This window comes from Anomaloglossus baeobatrachus, chromosome 1 (genome assembly GCF_048569485.1).
Source record: "Anomaloglossus baeobatrachus isolate aAnoBae1 chromosome 1, aAnoBae1.hap1, whole genome shotgun sequence".
In the NCBI taxonomy this organism is placed as follows: Eukaryota; Metazoa; Chordata; class Amphibia; order Anura; family Aromobatidae; genus Anomaloglossus; species Anomaloglossus baeobatrachus.
Genome location: NC_134353.1, coordinates 87,716,556 through 87,729,335, shown reverse-complemented (window position 1 = coordinate 87,729,335; position 12,780 = coordinate 87,716,556). Strand labels below are relative to the sequence as shown.

The window sequence follows — 12,780 nt, the reverse complement described above, 5'->3', positions numbered from 1 at the left end:
TGGCTCGATGGACCAAGGAACCAATTCTTGAAGCCTACCGTTTTGCTGGGCTTCCGGTTCCATCAGGGCTGAAGGCCCATTCTACCAGAGCCGTGGGTGCGTCCTGGACATTATGGCACCAGGCTACGGCTCAGCAGGTGTGCCAGGCGGCTACCTGGGCGAGTCTGCACACCTTCACCAAGCGTTATCAGGTGCATGTCTACGCTTAGGCGGATGCCAGCCTAAGTAGAAGAGTCCTGCAGGCGGCGGTTGCCTCCATGTAGGGAAGGGCTGTTTTTACAGTCCAAACTTGAGGTATTAATTTACCCACCCAGGGACTGCTTTTGGACGTCCCAATCGTCTGGGTCTCCCAATGGAGCGCCGAAGAAGAAGGGAATTTTGTTACTTACCGTAAATTCCTTTTCTTCTAGCTCCAATTGGGAGACCCAGCACCCGCCCCTGTTCCTTCGGGATTTTTGGTTGTTCGGGTACACATGTTGTTCATGTTGAATGGTTTCAGTTCTCCGATGTTCCTTCGGATTGAATTGTTTAACCAATTATTGGCTTTCCTCCTTCTTGCTTTTGCACTAAAACTGAAGCAGCCCGTGATCCCACGGGGGGTGTATATGCAGAAGGGGAGGGGCCTTACACTTTTTAGTGTAATACTTTGTGTGGCCTCCGGAGGCAGTAGCTATACACCCAATCGTCTGGGTCTCCCAATTGGAGCTAGAAGAAAAGGAATTTACGGTAAGTAACAAAATTCCCTTCTTTTATCAATTAACAAAATGTAAACTATTAACATTTCTATTTTTTTTTTTTTTTTAAACTTTCAACATTTTTATACGCTGACCTAAAATGTTGCCAGTACTGTATATTTTACTGTATAGAGGCTTGATCTGTCATGGTGTGGACCATAATGGGCATCTGTAGATGTACCTGGGTCTCAAAATTTTTTTTTTATACTGCAACTTCATATGAACATCTTGGGAAAAACAGGAGAACAAGGGTGGATTTTGTGCAAAAGAATTCTTTGAATTTATTACATCATATAAATATATGACAAACAATTGACAAATAGATGCAGAGACAAAGGAGACATTGGCACAAATGGATGCCACATGGCAACAATGGTTTTACAAAAATAGTAAGACAGAGATCATTGGCATATGTAGGTAAGAGGGGGAGCCATACTACAGCAAGAGAGATTCATTAACTGTATGGTGAAATTGCTGGGCAGCCCACACAGTTAACCACGGAATAAACTCCGTATTACATACCAACAACTGTGAACCCCGGGGGGGTAACGCGCGTTTCACGTGTTGTATATGTCACGCTTCATCAGACCAGGGAGGCGTACGCGCGTTACCCCTTGGGGGGGGGGGGGGACTCCAGGTCTTCCATACAATTAATGAATCTCTCTTGCTTTAGTATGATCTCCTGTTTTTCCCTATATGCTTTTTGTGGATTGCATTACCTTAATGGATTTCTATACAGGATTTTCCATGTTTACAAGTGCCTTTTGCACTAGGTATATATTGTGAATGTGATTTATCATTTGCTCTTACGGATATTTTTGCATACTCAATATGGACATCTTGGTAGGGAATCATGGCGTTGTGTACTTCTAGCAGAGAATGGCTGTGTTCACTTGGCACCAGATGAAGCATGGTCCAGGTGAAACACAATACGGTGCTATACAGGGACAGTGCGTCACCATACACCATCCATGCTGTGTACATGAGACCTCAGAATCTAAAGAGCAGTGCACCCACCATAGGGCAGTATTTCACGCCTGGTTTCCTTTTCTTCAGATCACCTGTGGGTGTTGTTCCCTGACGTGTGCATGGTCATTGCATCGGAGATTGCGGTGGATGTGGTGAAGCACGCCTTTATAACCAAATTCAACGACATCACTGCAGATGTAAGTATACAGGCAATTCATCTCATTACAGCAATTCCTTACAGGTCTCTGTCTGGCGGGTCTGCATCTGTATAGCGGTAGTATAACAGTGTACCCAAGTGCAGCGTACTGCTCTTACGTGCAAACATTCAGTGCAAAAAAATATATATATTCTACGTGGTTTACATAACTTGAAGGTTTTTTTTTTTTTTTGGTTTTTATTTCAAAAGGACCCTTTTAGGCTCTGTGCCCACGTGCGTATTGCGCTGCAGTGTAACTGTGTCCCCAGCGCAATCTATGAAGATTGTGCATAATCCATGCACACGTTGCGTTTTAGAACGCAGCGATTTGCATGCTGCCAAATTTCTGCGTTCTAAAAAGCAACATGTCCCTTATTCCGTGCGCTTTGGATGCAGCCCCCGCTCTGTCTATGGTGGGGGCTGCATCCAGAGTGCATGAAATCGGCTTTTCACTGCATTCATTATGCAGTGTTTCCACAGCGATTTGAAGCGCACGTGTGCTGTGCAAATCACTGCAGAAATTTCTGCAGGGACAGGACGCAACGTGGGCACATAGCCTAATATTGTGATTGTAGTTGCTCCTTACTATAGACAAAAGCAAATAAATAATATATTAGGCGCATGACATCCACCTGACTATCCTGGAGCCTGCGGGCGCTGAAGTTGGCAGGCACATGGGGTAAAGGTGGGAATCTGACTTCAGATGACTCTATCACTAAAATGGGCATCTCCAGAAATGCGTAATAATTCCTGGAATTTTATATCGCTGTGTCTATCTACAGTTTGTAATGTATTTATTTTTTATTTTTTTTTTTTATTTTTTTTTTTACATCACTTGAATAGGGCCTTTAAAGCGCTTGTCCACCTTTGCAGACTTTCTTTTGTCTGACTTAAATGACACCCAATTACAAAAATGATTTTTAGCCCGTGCTTTTAAGTAGAAATCAAAATAGTTCCCCCAAAGCGGACAAGCCCTTAAGGAAAAAAAACTATCTAGTAACCAATCACAGGGCAGTTTTCCTTGTGAAAAAATGAAAGCTGACTTCTGATTGGTTGATCTTGTCAGGCAGGCTTCATCTTAAAATGGTGCATGATATTGAGGTTGTTGCGTTGCGATCTGTCATCTACCACAACTGCGACACAAATGCAAGTGTGCTGGATATTTTGTCATTGGTCACAAGTTGGAGCAGCTCGGTTACATAGGCTTCAGTGCAAGTTGCATGTACTGTATTTTCCGGCGTATAAGACGACCCCCAACTTTTCCAGTTAAAATATAGAGTTTGGGATATATTGTACATACTTGAGTATAAGCCGACCCGAGTAATATCCCTATTGTTTAGTGATGTCCCTGCAGTAATGTCCCCATTGTTTAATGCTGTCCCCTGCTGTAATGTCCCCATTGTTTTGTAATGTCCCCTGCTGTAATGAGCCCATTGTTTAATAATGCCCTCCTGCTGGTTCCCTCCTGTCCCCTATCATGCAGTTGTTTACACAAAATAAAATATATTCTCACCTCTCCTCCGTGCCCGCGCTGCCTCCAGCTGTTTCTTGCAGTCCGCAGGCACACAGACTCCCCTGTGATAGTGTGAACAGAGCGGCCGCTGCCGGATTTCGTCATGGCTTTACTACAGTTGAATGGTTTATGGCGCCACAAAGCATTCAACTGCAGCAAAACACGTCCAATACACAGGGCCACCACTACAGTCAGCGCTTTACTGCAGTTAAATGCTCTGTGGCACCAGACGTGCGCTGGACGCTATCACGGAGGGGTCTGTGTGCAAGAAGCGGCTGGAGGCACTGCGGGAATGAAGGACAGGTGAGCATATCTTTTATTGAGTGTAACTGAGGGCACCATGCATCGCCGTATAAGACGACACCCGACTTTTGAGAAGATTTTCAGGGGTTAAAAAGTCATCTTATGTGCCGGAAAATACGGTATCTTGCCTGTGTGCTTTCTGTTTGCCTTTTTTTTTTTTTTTTTTTTACCGCAAAATAACCGCTATAAAAAGATGATTTCTTGATCTAGTCTCAGCCTTTGGGCTTTTTCAGATGCCCCTGATCATTGGTCCGCTCTCCGATCACAATGCCCGGACTGGCCCCTAGTCTCCCAACCCAAGCATGGCAGCCTCGTAGAAATATACAAAGCGGTCACGCGCAGGTTGGGAGAGCCATGACAGGTCTGGGCATTGCGGGCTGAGATCAGACCGATCATCAGGGACGTCCCTTAGACAAACACACCATAATCGGCTGTGCTGGGTAATGCCGCTCAGCCCCATTCACAGAGGAAAGCCATCATCACAAAATTACTTATTATTTAAATCCAAGTTTTTATGTTAAATATATTTTTTTTCCAGTATTATTTTTTGGTGCCATATCAGTCTAGATTAAAATAAAAAAATGGAAATCTTGCAACTTTCACACTGCTTTTGTTAGACCCTCTGGTCAGACTCTGACCTAATCTTTTGTATTTAAGTGTCTAATGAGCGTGTGCAAATGTCACTGTGATGGGAGGGGGATCAGGGACAGCTGTGACATCAACTAATGTGAATATTGGATGTTGTGTTATCAGCTGTGCATGGCAGTATTATTAGTCATTGTACTCCTGTCTGTGATGATAATGAGCCTGCTGTAAACTCTTCCTGGTAAAACATTCTAAAATGGGCCCAGTGGCAATATTAAGAATTATTTTTTAATAATCATTATGATATGGTGAAAAAGAGAACCTGGCAAAATGTCTTCTTAAAAGTCATACGCCACAAAAACCTTATTTGGCCAATAGGTGATTTTCTGATTTTACATTCCCTTTAAATGGCACTGCGCGGATGCCTGTGTAGTAAGATGCCTCTATAAACGAGTCTAAAACTCCATTCAGCAGACCCCCTTTGTGATTTACAAATCCCACTGATCAGACATCGAGGTTTTATCCTAAAGATCGAGACGTCATTATTGATAGGTGAAACCAGATGCTGTGACCAGTGTGATCTGTTATGGTTCGGAGACTGCAAAACATCTTGCAAAAATGCCATAAGAAAAGTTGATGATAATACACAAGAGTAGTTGGAAACTTAGCTGGCTGCAATCCACTGACTACACAAACACAACTAGAAGTAACGGTGGAGCGTTCCTAACAAACCTAGACGCCTCGTCACCGCCAGAGAATTAAATAACCTCAAAGATGGAATAAGGAATCCTGACTTGCCTCAGAGCAGCCCCAAAGGAAAGTCCAAGCCCCCAAGATATAATGATGGTGATGTAAGAAAAAATAACACACAGATGGTAGATATAGAAATAAGCAAAGTGAGGCCCTGCTAGCTAGATTTTAAAAGTATAGGATAGATTACTGGTTGCAGCCAGTTAAAATCCTGAATAATACCAACACTTGATAATCAAAAATTCCCTTCAAGATCACACGATCTTTCCTCTCACTATATCAGGAACTCTTTGTGCAAATACATTTAAATAGAAAATGAAAATATAATAGAAAAGATCATAACTACAAAAACACATGAGATACAAAACTCCTGCTCAAACAGGGGGTAAAAACTCCCTTTTTGCTGGGAATAAATGGCCCTCCAAAAATAGTGCAGGAAGAGCACTTATTCACTTGCAAGAAACAAAAGGGAATATTCTCAAACATTGATTTAGAAAAAGACATAGATTAAGCAGAAACTCCCTTCAGTGCAAATGCAGCCTTTAACCAAGCCCAGACTATGAGAGCAAAATACTTATCAGACATAGCTGCAGACTCAGGATGACATGGGAACAAAACCGATGCAAAGGAACGAAAAACCGCTGTAGAAATCATTCCTGGAGAATCCAAAAGGTGCAAAAAGTCAAAACAAAAACCTAATGCCGGCGTCACACTGTACGATCTATTGTGCGATCGCAATTAGTTGCCCGTGGTGCACAAAGTCGTTAACCCCCGTCACATGCACTTACCTCCCGCACGACCTCGCTGTGGGCGGCGAACATCCTCTTCCTGAAGGGGGAGGGACGTTCGGTGTCACAGCGACGTCACACAGCCGCCAGCCAATAGTAGCGGAGGGGCGGAGATGAGTGGGATATAACATCCCGCCCACCTCCTTCCTTCCGCATTGCCGGCGGGACGCAGGTAAGCTGTGTTTGTCGTTCCCAGGGTGTCACATGGAGTGATGTGTGCTGCCACGGGAACGATGAACAACCGGAGCACAGAAGGAGGAACGACATTTTGATAATGAACGACGTGTCAACGAGCAACGATAAGGTGAGTATTTTTGCTCGTTCGGTCGTTCGGCGGTATCACACGGTACGACATCTCTAACGATGCCGGATGTGCGTCACGAATTCGTGAGCCCGCCGACCTATCGCACAATATATCGTACCGTGTGACGCCGGCATTAAGGAAAAGGCTGGAGAACAAAATTCAGGACATCTTCACCTGAAGCAGAAACAATTACCACCGGCAAAGGTTAGACAGAGGCTGTCTTCCTATATCCTCCCCAGGCTGAATTCCATGGGCTTCCTGAAACAGCAATCCTCTCCAACACCTGTCTGAGTGACAGATACAGAATCAGACTCACTACCAGCATTAGCCACCAGAGGGAGTCCTGAAACACTCCCGGGAACAGCACCATTCACAACAGATCTCCCTACAGTTACTGTGCCCTAAAATGTAAGGAACTAGGAATCCTGCAGTAATCTGATAGTTTTGTATTGTGCCGTCCTCTCTGGGGTGATGCAGAGGAGTGCGGGGCAGATCCCCCCACCCCCCATGATTTGTGTAATATATCTATACCCTGTGCCCTGATGTGTCTCGTTATTTCTCCGGCAGGTATACAGTGAATACAGAGCCAGTCTTGCCTTTGAACTCGTGAGCAGTCGTCAAAAAAATGTACGTACTTACTATGATTGTTACATGATTTCAAGGGATTTTCCATATTCATTTTTTTTTTTTTTAGATTTAATCTATATAAGAATAACAAAGTCATCTCCGCTTACTTACTCCATGCCACTCAAGCACTGCCTCTCTGCCGTCCCCCCAGGCTTTGTTGGCGCTGCTGCACCCTTGATGACATAGTGACCACTGCAGTCAGTCACTGGGCTGAGCAGTTATGTCAAGGGAGATGACGGGCCAACCCAGTGATTGGCTGCAGTGGTCATTTACAGTAGTCATGACATTCCCTCTGCAGCTGCGTTGGCAAAGATTGTGGGCATCAACAAGTCATGCAGAAGGTTGGGTTTTTTTGGGTTTTTTTTTTTATAAAGTAATCCTGTAAAGTAGGGAATAAACTTGAATAAGGAAAATCCCTTTAATGACCCTGTATGGTGGGATGGACACTCTCTCTGACCCCTCTGCCCGTACCCACCATGACCCACCTGTCATATTCGTGCCCCTCATTTATTACAGGAGGGTGTAACCATCTGGATCTCATGGTCTCTCTGTTTCAGGCTTACACGGACTACAGCGACTCCGTCTCGCGGCGGATGGGATTCATTCCTCTCCCGCTTGCCGTGCTTGTAAGTATGTGTGTGACACTGGTGTGTTGCCAGGACCTCAGAGCATACGGTGTATTCATAGCTATGTCCCAACAAGGACACCATCTGCAAGGAGTTTGTATGTTCTCCCCGTGTTTGCGTGGGTTTCCTCCGGGTTCTCCGGTTTCCTCCCACAATTCAAAAATATACTGATAGGGACCTTAGATTGTGAGCCCAAAATTTATCCGATCGGAAAGAGACTGGACAGGGTCGGAAACGGATCAGGACAATGAACAGGTCACCTCCATACTGATGGCGGGTCCTGCTGGGTGATACGGACACCCGTATAACTGCTTAGGAAGGATACAGAAACCGGGAGCCTCGGCTTAGGAATGGGGTCACTGTAAATTAGTGGGTGACAGTAGTCATGTCATGATATCCTATTGGACTGGTCTCCAGCTATACAACCCCAGAGGGAGCAAGCTATCCAATCACTCCAAGGGGCAGCCAAGCTCCTGTGCTTGGTTTGAACAGTAATTTTGTGCAAACAGATCCCCTCCCTCTACCTGTAGTGTTAGACCCCTTTTGTAATTGAGCAGCTTGACGTTAAGAGAACTTAGTGGTGAAGTCATTTTCATTATCCTCTGCAAATTCCACTTGTGTTGGCAAAAGTTATAACCCCCTTGTGTTCTCTTTCCAGCTGATCAGAGTGGTCACCAGTTCGGTGAAGGTGCAAGGAGTCCTGGCATACGCCTGTGTCGTGCTCTTTTACTTGGGGTGAGTTTTACTACTACGACACTGTCCGGTCAATTTGTGTTTTCTATTGTTTTTATTTACAGATTTTATATACCCAAAGGGAACTACTTAGTTATGAGTACAGAGCACCCAAGCATGGTAGTGCCCACTCATCAGTAGTAACAAGTACTGCGCACCCGAGCATGGTAGTGCTCGCTCATTACTAGTTACGAGTACCGAACACCCGAGCATGGTAGTGCCCTCTCATCACTAGTTACAAGTACTGAGCACCCGAGCATGGTAGTGCCCACTCATCACTAGTTACGAGTACCGAACACCCGAGCATGGTAGTGCCCACTCATCACTAGTTACAAGTACTGAGCACCCGAGCATGGTAGTGCCCGCTCATCACTAGTTACGAGTACTGAGCACCAGGGCATGGTAGTGCCCGCTCATCACTAGTTACGAGTACCGAACACCCGAGCATGGTAGTGCCCACTCATCACTAGTTACAAGTACTGAGCACCCGAGCATGGTAGTGCCCGCTCATCACTAGTTACGAGTACTGAGCACCAGGGCATGGTAGTGCCCGCTCATCACTAGTTACGAGTACTGAGCACCAGGGCATGGTAGTGCCCACTCACTAGTAATGAGTACTGAGCATGGTAGTGCTCGCTCATCACTACGTGCAGTTATAGCGATAACGCTGTACTGTGTGATGCCGGATTAAGCAGCATGGAGTACAGCTGGGAGGACGGGTAAACATTAATTTCTTCCATTCTATTGTAAAATATCTGATTTGTAGATATATATAGAAGTCCCTAGGAGGTGTATTATATTAAATTCTAATTCTGAGTGGTGAAAGGAATTCTTCCTTTTCTATAAAAATGTGTGATGCCTCATAATAATTAGCAATTCTGTAGTGTAAGATCTGGAATCCATTTCTCTAAAGTCTCCATAGCCTGTGTAGAGGGCGCAGCCTGTGTAGAGGGCGCAGCCTGTGTAGAGGGCGCAGCCTGTGTAGAGGGCGCAGCCTGTGTAGAGGGCGCAGCCTGTGTAGAGGGCGCGGCCTGTGTAGAGGGCGCGGCCTGTGTAGAGGGCGCAGCCTGTGTAGAGGGCGCAGCCTGTGTAGAGGGCGCAGCCTGTGTAGAGGGCGCAGCCTGTGTAGAGGGCGCAGCCTGTGTAGAGAGCGCGGCCTGTGTAGAGGGCGCTGCCTGTGTAGAGGGCGCAGCCTGTGTAGAGGGCGCAGCCTGTGTAGAGGGCGCAGCCTGTGTAGAGGGCGCAGCCTGTGTAGAGGGCGCAGCCTGTGTAGAGGGCGCAGCCTGTGTAGATCCGATGTGGTTAGTACTTTCCATGCATCTAAAGCTGCATCTACCCTCGGTGATTTACATACTGTATTTATTTTTTTGTTGGGGTTCAAAATGTTATATGAATAAAAGATGAGATGAGATATTAGAAGATCCTATTAAGTAATTTTCTGTTGTTATCCAGGGCCTATCATTATCATTGTTCCACATGAATTGTAGTTGCGCGGCTCTATAGTAACGCAGCACGGAGCGGCAGCCTAGTCCTCCTTTATTCATAGGAATGTAAAATGTGTCCGCTTCTGCTCCTTCGTTATTTCTTTTGCCAAATATATTTTTGAAATAATTGCTTGTATTTCTTTTAACATTTTCATTGGAAATGCAATAGGGAGATTGCAGAATAGATACAATATCTGCAGAAATATGAACATTTTCACCCATGCAATTATCCCTAACCAGGAGGTAGTATGCTTTTTCATATGCAACATATCCACTTCAATTTTTTTCCTTTAATCTGTCAGCAGGTTTTTGCTACCTCATCTAAGGGATACTTCTCACATAGCGAGATCGCTGCTGAGTCACAGGTTTTGTGACGCACCAGTGACCTCATCAGCGATCTTGCTGTGTGTGACACTAAGCAGCGATCTGGCCCCTGCTGTGAAATCGCTGATCGTTACTGCTCTGGTTCATTTTTTGCTCATTGGTCTCCCGCTGTGCAGCACACATCGGCGTGTTTGACGGCTGGAGACCAACGAGGACCGACTCTGTGTAAGCAGCGTATGCTGGTAACCGGGGTAAATATCGGGTAACTAAGCAAAGCGCTTTGCTTACCCGATATTTTCCCTGGCTACGTGTGCTGGGAGCCCGCGCTGGCTCAATGTATAGTTAGCTAGGGTACACATCGGGTTACTAAGGAAAGTACTTTGCTTAGTAACCCGATGTGTACCCTAGCTACGTATACAGGGAGCCAGCGCTGGCTCTCTACACACATAGCCAGGGTAAATATCGGGTAACCAAGCAAAGCGCTTTGCTTGATTACTCGATATTTACCCTGGTTACCAAGCACAGTGTCGTTACACGAGTCACTGGTCGCTGGTGAGATCTGCCTGATTGACAGCTCACCAGCGACCATGTAGCGACGCACAAACGATCCCTGCCAGGTCAGCTCGCTGGTGGGATCGTTGGTGCGTCACGAAGTGTGGCGGTACCCTAAGAGCAGCATAATGTAGGAAAAGAGATTCTGAATCCAACAGTGTATCACTTAGATTACTATGGGGAGATAAGGTATGCACACCAGTGACTATGTAAGGGGAATACATGAAATAGCAGAAACTGCTGTGTGAATACTGACTTGAAAAATCCAATAGCTATATGTAAGAGTGAAAATGTGAAAAATGAAATCTGCATTACTGCCATGAACATATGAATCAAGAGAAATTTAGCTACTGAATTAATCAATGCAATAGAGCCCCAACACTACGCCAAAGTATTTCTCTACGTTGGGGTCCCTAGCTTGTGTGTGTCCTCTCATGCAGTTAAAAAACTTACCGTGTATGGGAAGCTGAGAACCCTCCCCAACCACACCTATTGCCAATCCATATCATACGCATATATAGCCTGGGTCTCAGCCTCCCATACACGGTAGGTTTTTTAACTGCATGAGAGGACACACACAAGCTAGGGACCCCAACGTAGAGAAATACTTTGGCGTAGTGTTGGGGCTCTATTGCATTGATTAATTCAGTAGCTAAATTTCTCTTGATTCATATGTTCATGGCAGTAATGCAGATTTCATTTTTCACATTTTCACTCTTACATATAGCTATTGGATTTTTCAAGTCAGTATTCACACAGCAGTTTCTGCTATTTCATGTATTCCCCTTCCATAGTCACTGGTGTGCATACCTTATCTCCCTATAGTGATGTTTTTTTAGGTTTTTGCACCCAGTTCAGACTTAGAATGGTGTTCCAAACGTTATTCCTTATTGTCACTTAGATTACTGGCTGCAGCTGCTCTGACACAGTCAGAATGTTTAGATTTAGCTCAGAGGGCTTCTCCACCCACACCAGGTTCTCACTAGAGATTGTGGAGGGGGGGAGTCGGACTGCCGCGCATGTGACATTGTAGTCCAAGCAATGAGAAGTCCTGCTGCTTAAACAAACATAGGAAATAAAAAAAAAACCAGATCAGACCTTTACAAAACAGGCATCCCTGAATTCTCTGTATTAACGCTCGCAGCATGCTGTCTTCAGATTGCATAGCAAAAACCTGCTGACAGATTATCTTTAGGGACTCATAACTCAGTACTGTATAAGCATTCATTTTATTGAAAGTGTTAATTGTATCACTAATTAAATAATGATTTTTTCTGTCCCATTTAAATGGATATTTAGTTTTAAATTCCATAAATAATTAAATGTGACATTTAGAGGAATTCAGTATTTAACATGATCCTTTTCTACGAGTGTAGTGTTTGCATTACTACAGACAATGTTTCTGTAAGGTTTGTAAGTTAACAACATATTATCGTCAGCAAATAAACCAATTTTATATTCCATTTTGCCAACTTGAGTGCCTTATATCATTCGGTGAGACCTAATTTTTGGCCGCTAGGGGTTCAATGGCTAGGGAAATAAAAGTTGCAATAGTGGACACCCCACCCCGCCTTGTGCCATTTGCAATATAGAATTTATCCGCCATCATTATAAGACTCACTTTTCCTCCCAAAAATTTCGGAGGAAAATGAGGAGTGCATCTTAAAATCTGAATATAGCTTACCAGGGGGGCTGTCTGTGCGGCGACCGGGTGCCTGTGGCTACGTGCGGGCGGCCGGGTGCCGGTCAGTGCTGGCTGCCTCTCTGTCCTGGAGGCTGGCTGTCTCTCTGTGCGGGATGGCGGGCGGGCATCCTGCTGGCTGCCACTCTGTGCGGGCGGGTGGCTGTGCTGCAGGTGCCCCGGTGTGTCCGCAGTCCCAGTTTCAAATGATGGCGCCGGGAGTCAGCGCGTGCGCAGATGGATCCCTTGGATGAGGGCTCCATCTGTGCACGGGCCGCTCCAGGTGCCATCATTTGAACCGGGACCGCGGACAGACTGGAACACTCACTGCACCGGCCTGCTCCGCTACTGACCCGCCGCCGCTGCCACCACGGACCCGCCGCCACTGACCGCTGCTGCTACCATGGACCCGCCGCTGCTTTCAGCACAACCTCTGCCTCCTGTGACCCCCCTCTTCACCACCACTGCTGCCCCCCTCCAGCAAGATAACACCAGAGTATAAGACGGACCCCATTTTTATTTTTTTTTTTACCTTTTTTTTATCTCTAAATTTGGGGTGCGTCTTATAAAACGAAAAATACGTTATTGCTTTAAATTTATTACCAGTGAACC

The 12,780-nt window shown here is 45.4% G+C and overlaps 1 protein-coding gene across 1 annotated transcript in view; it reads left to right on the top strand.

Annotated features, from left to right (window-relative positions):
- The window catches only part of TAPT1 (transmembrane anterior posterior transformation 1), a 156,354-nt gene that overhangs the window by 115,467 nt on the left and 28,107 nt on the right, over window positions 1-12,780 (top strand). The window contains exons 12-15 of the mRNA XM_075333129.1: window positions 1,791-1,900; window positions 6,710-6,769; window positions 7,327-7,395; window positions 8,054-8,130. Coding sequence (XP_075189244.1) covers window positions 1,791-1,900; window positions 6,710-6,769; window positions 7,327-7,395; window positions 8,054-8,130 — 316 coding nt within the window. The remainder of the gene's footprint in view (window positions 1-1,790; window positions 1,901-6,709; window positions 6,770-7,326; window positions 7,396-8,053; window positions 8,131-12,780) is intronic.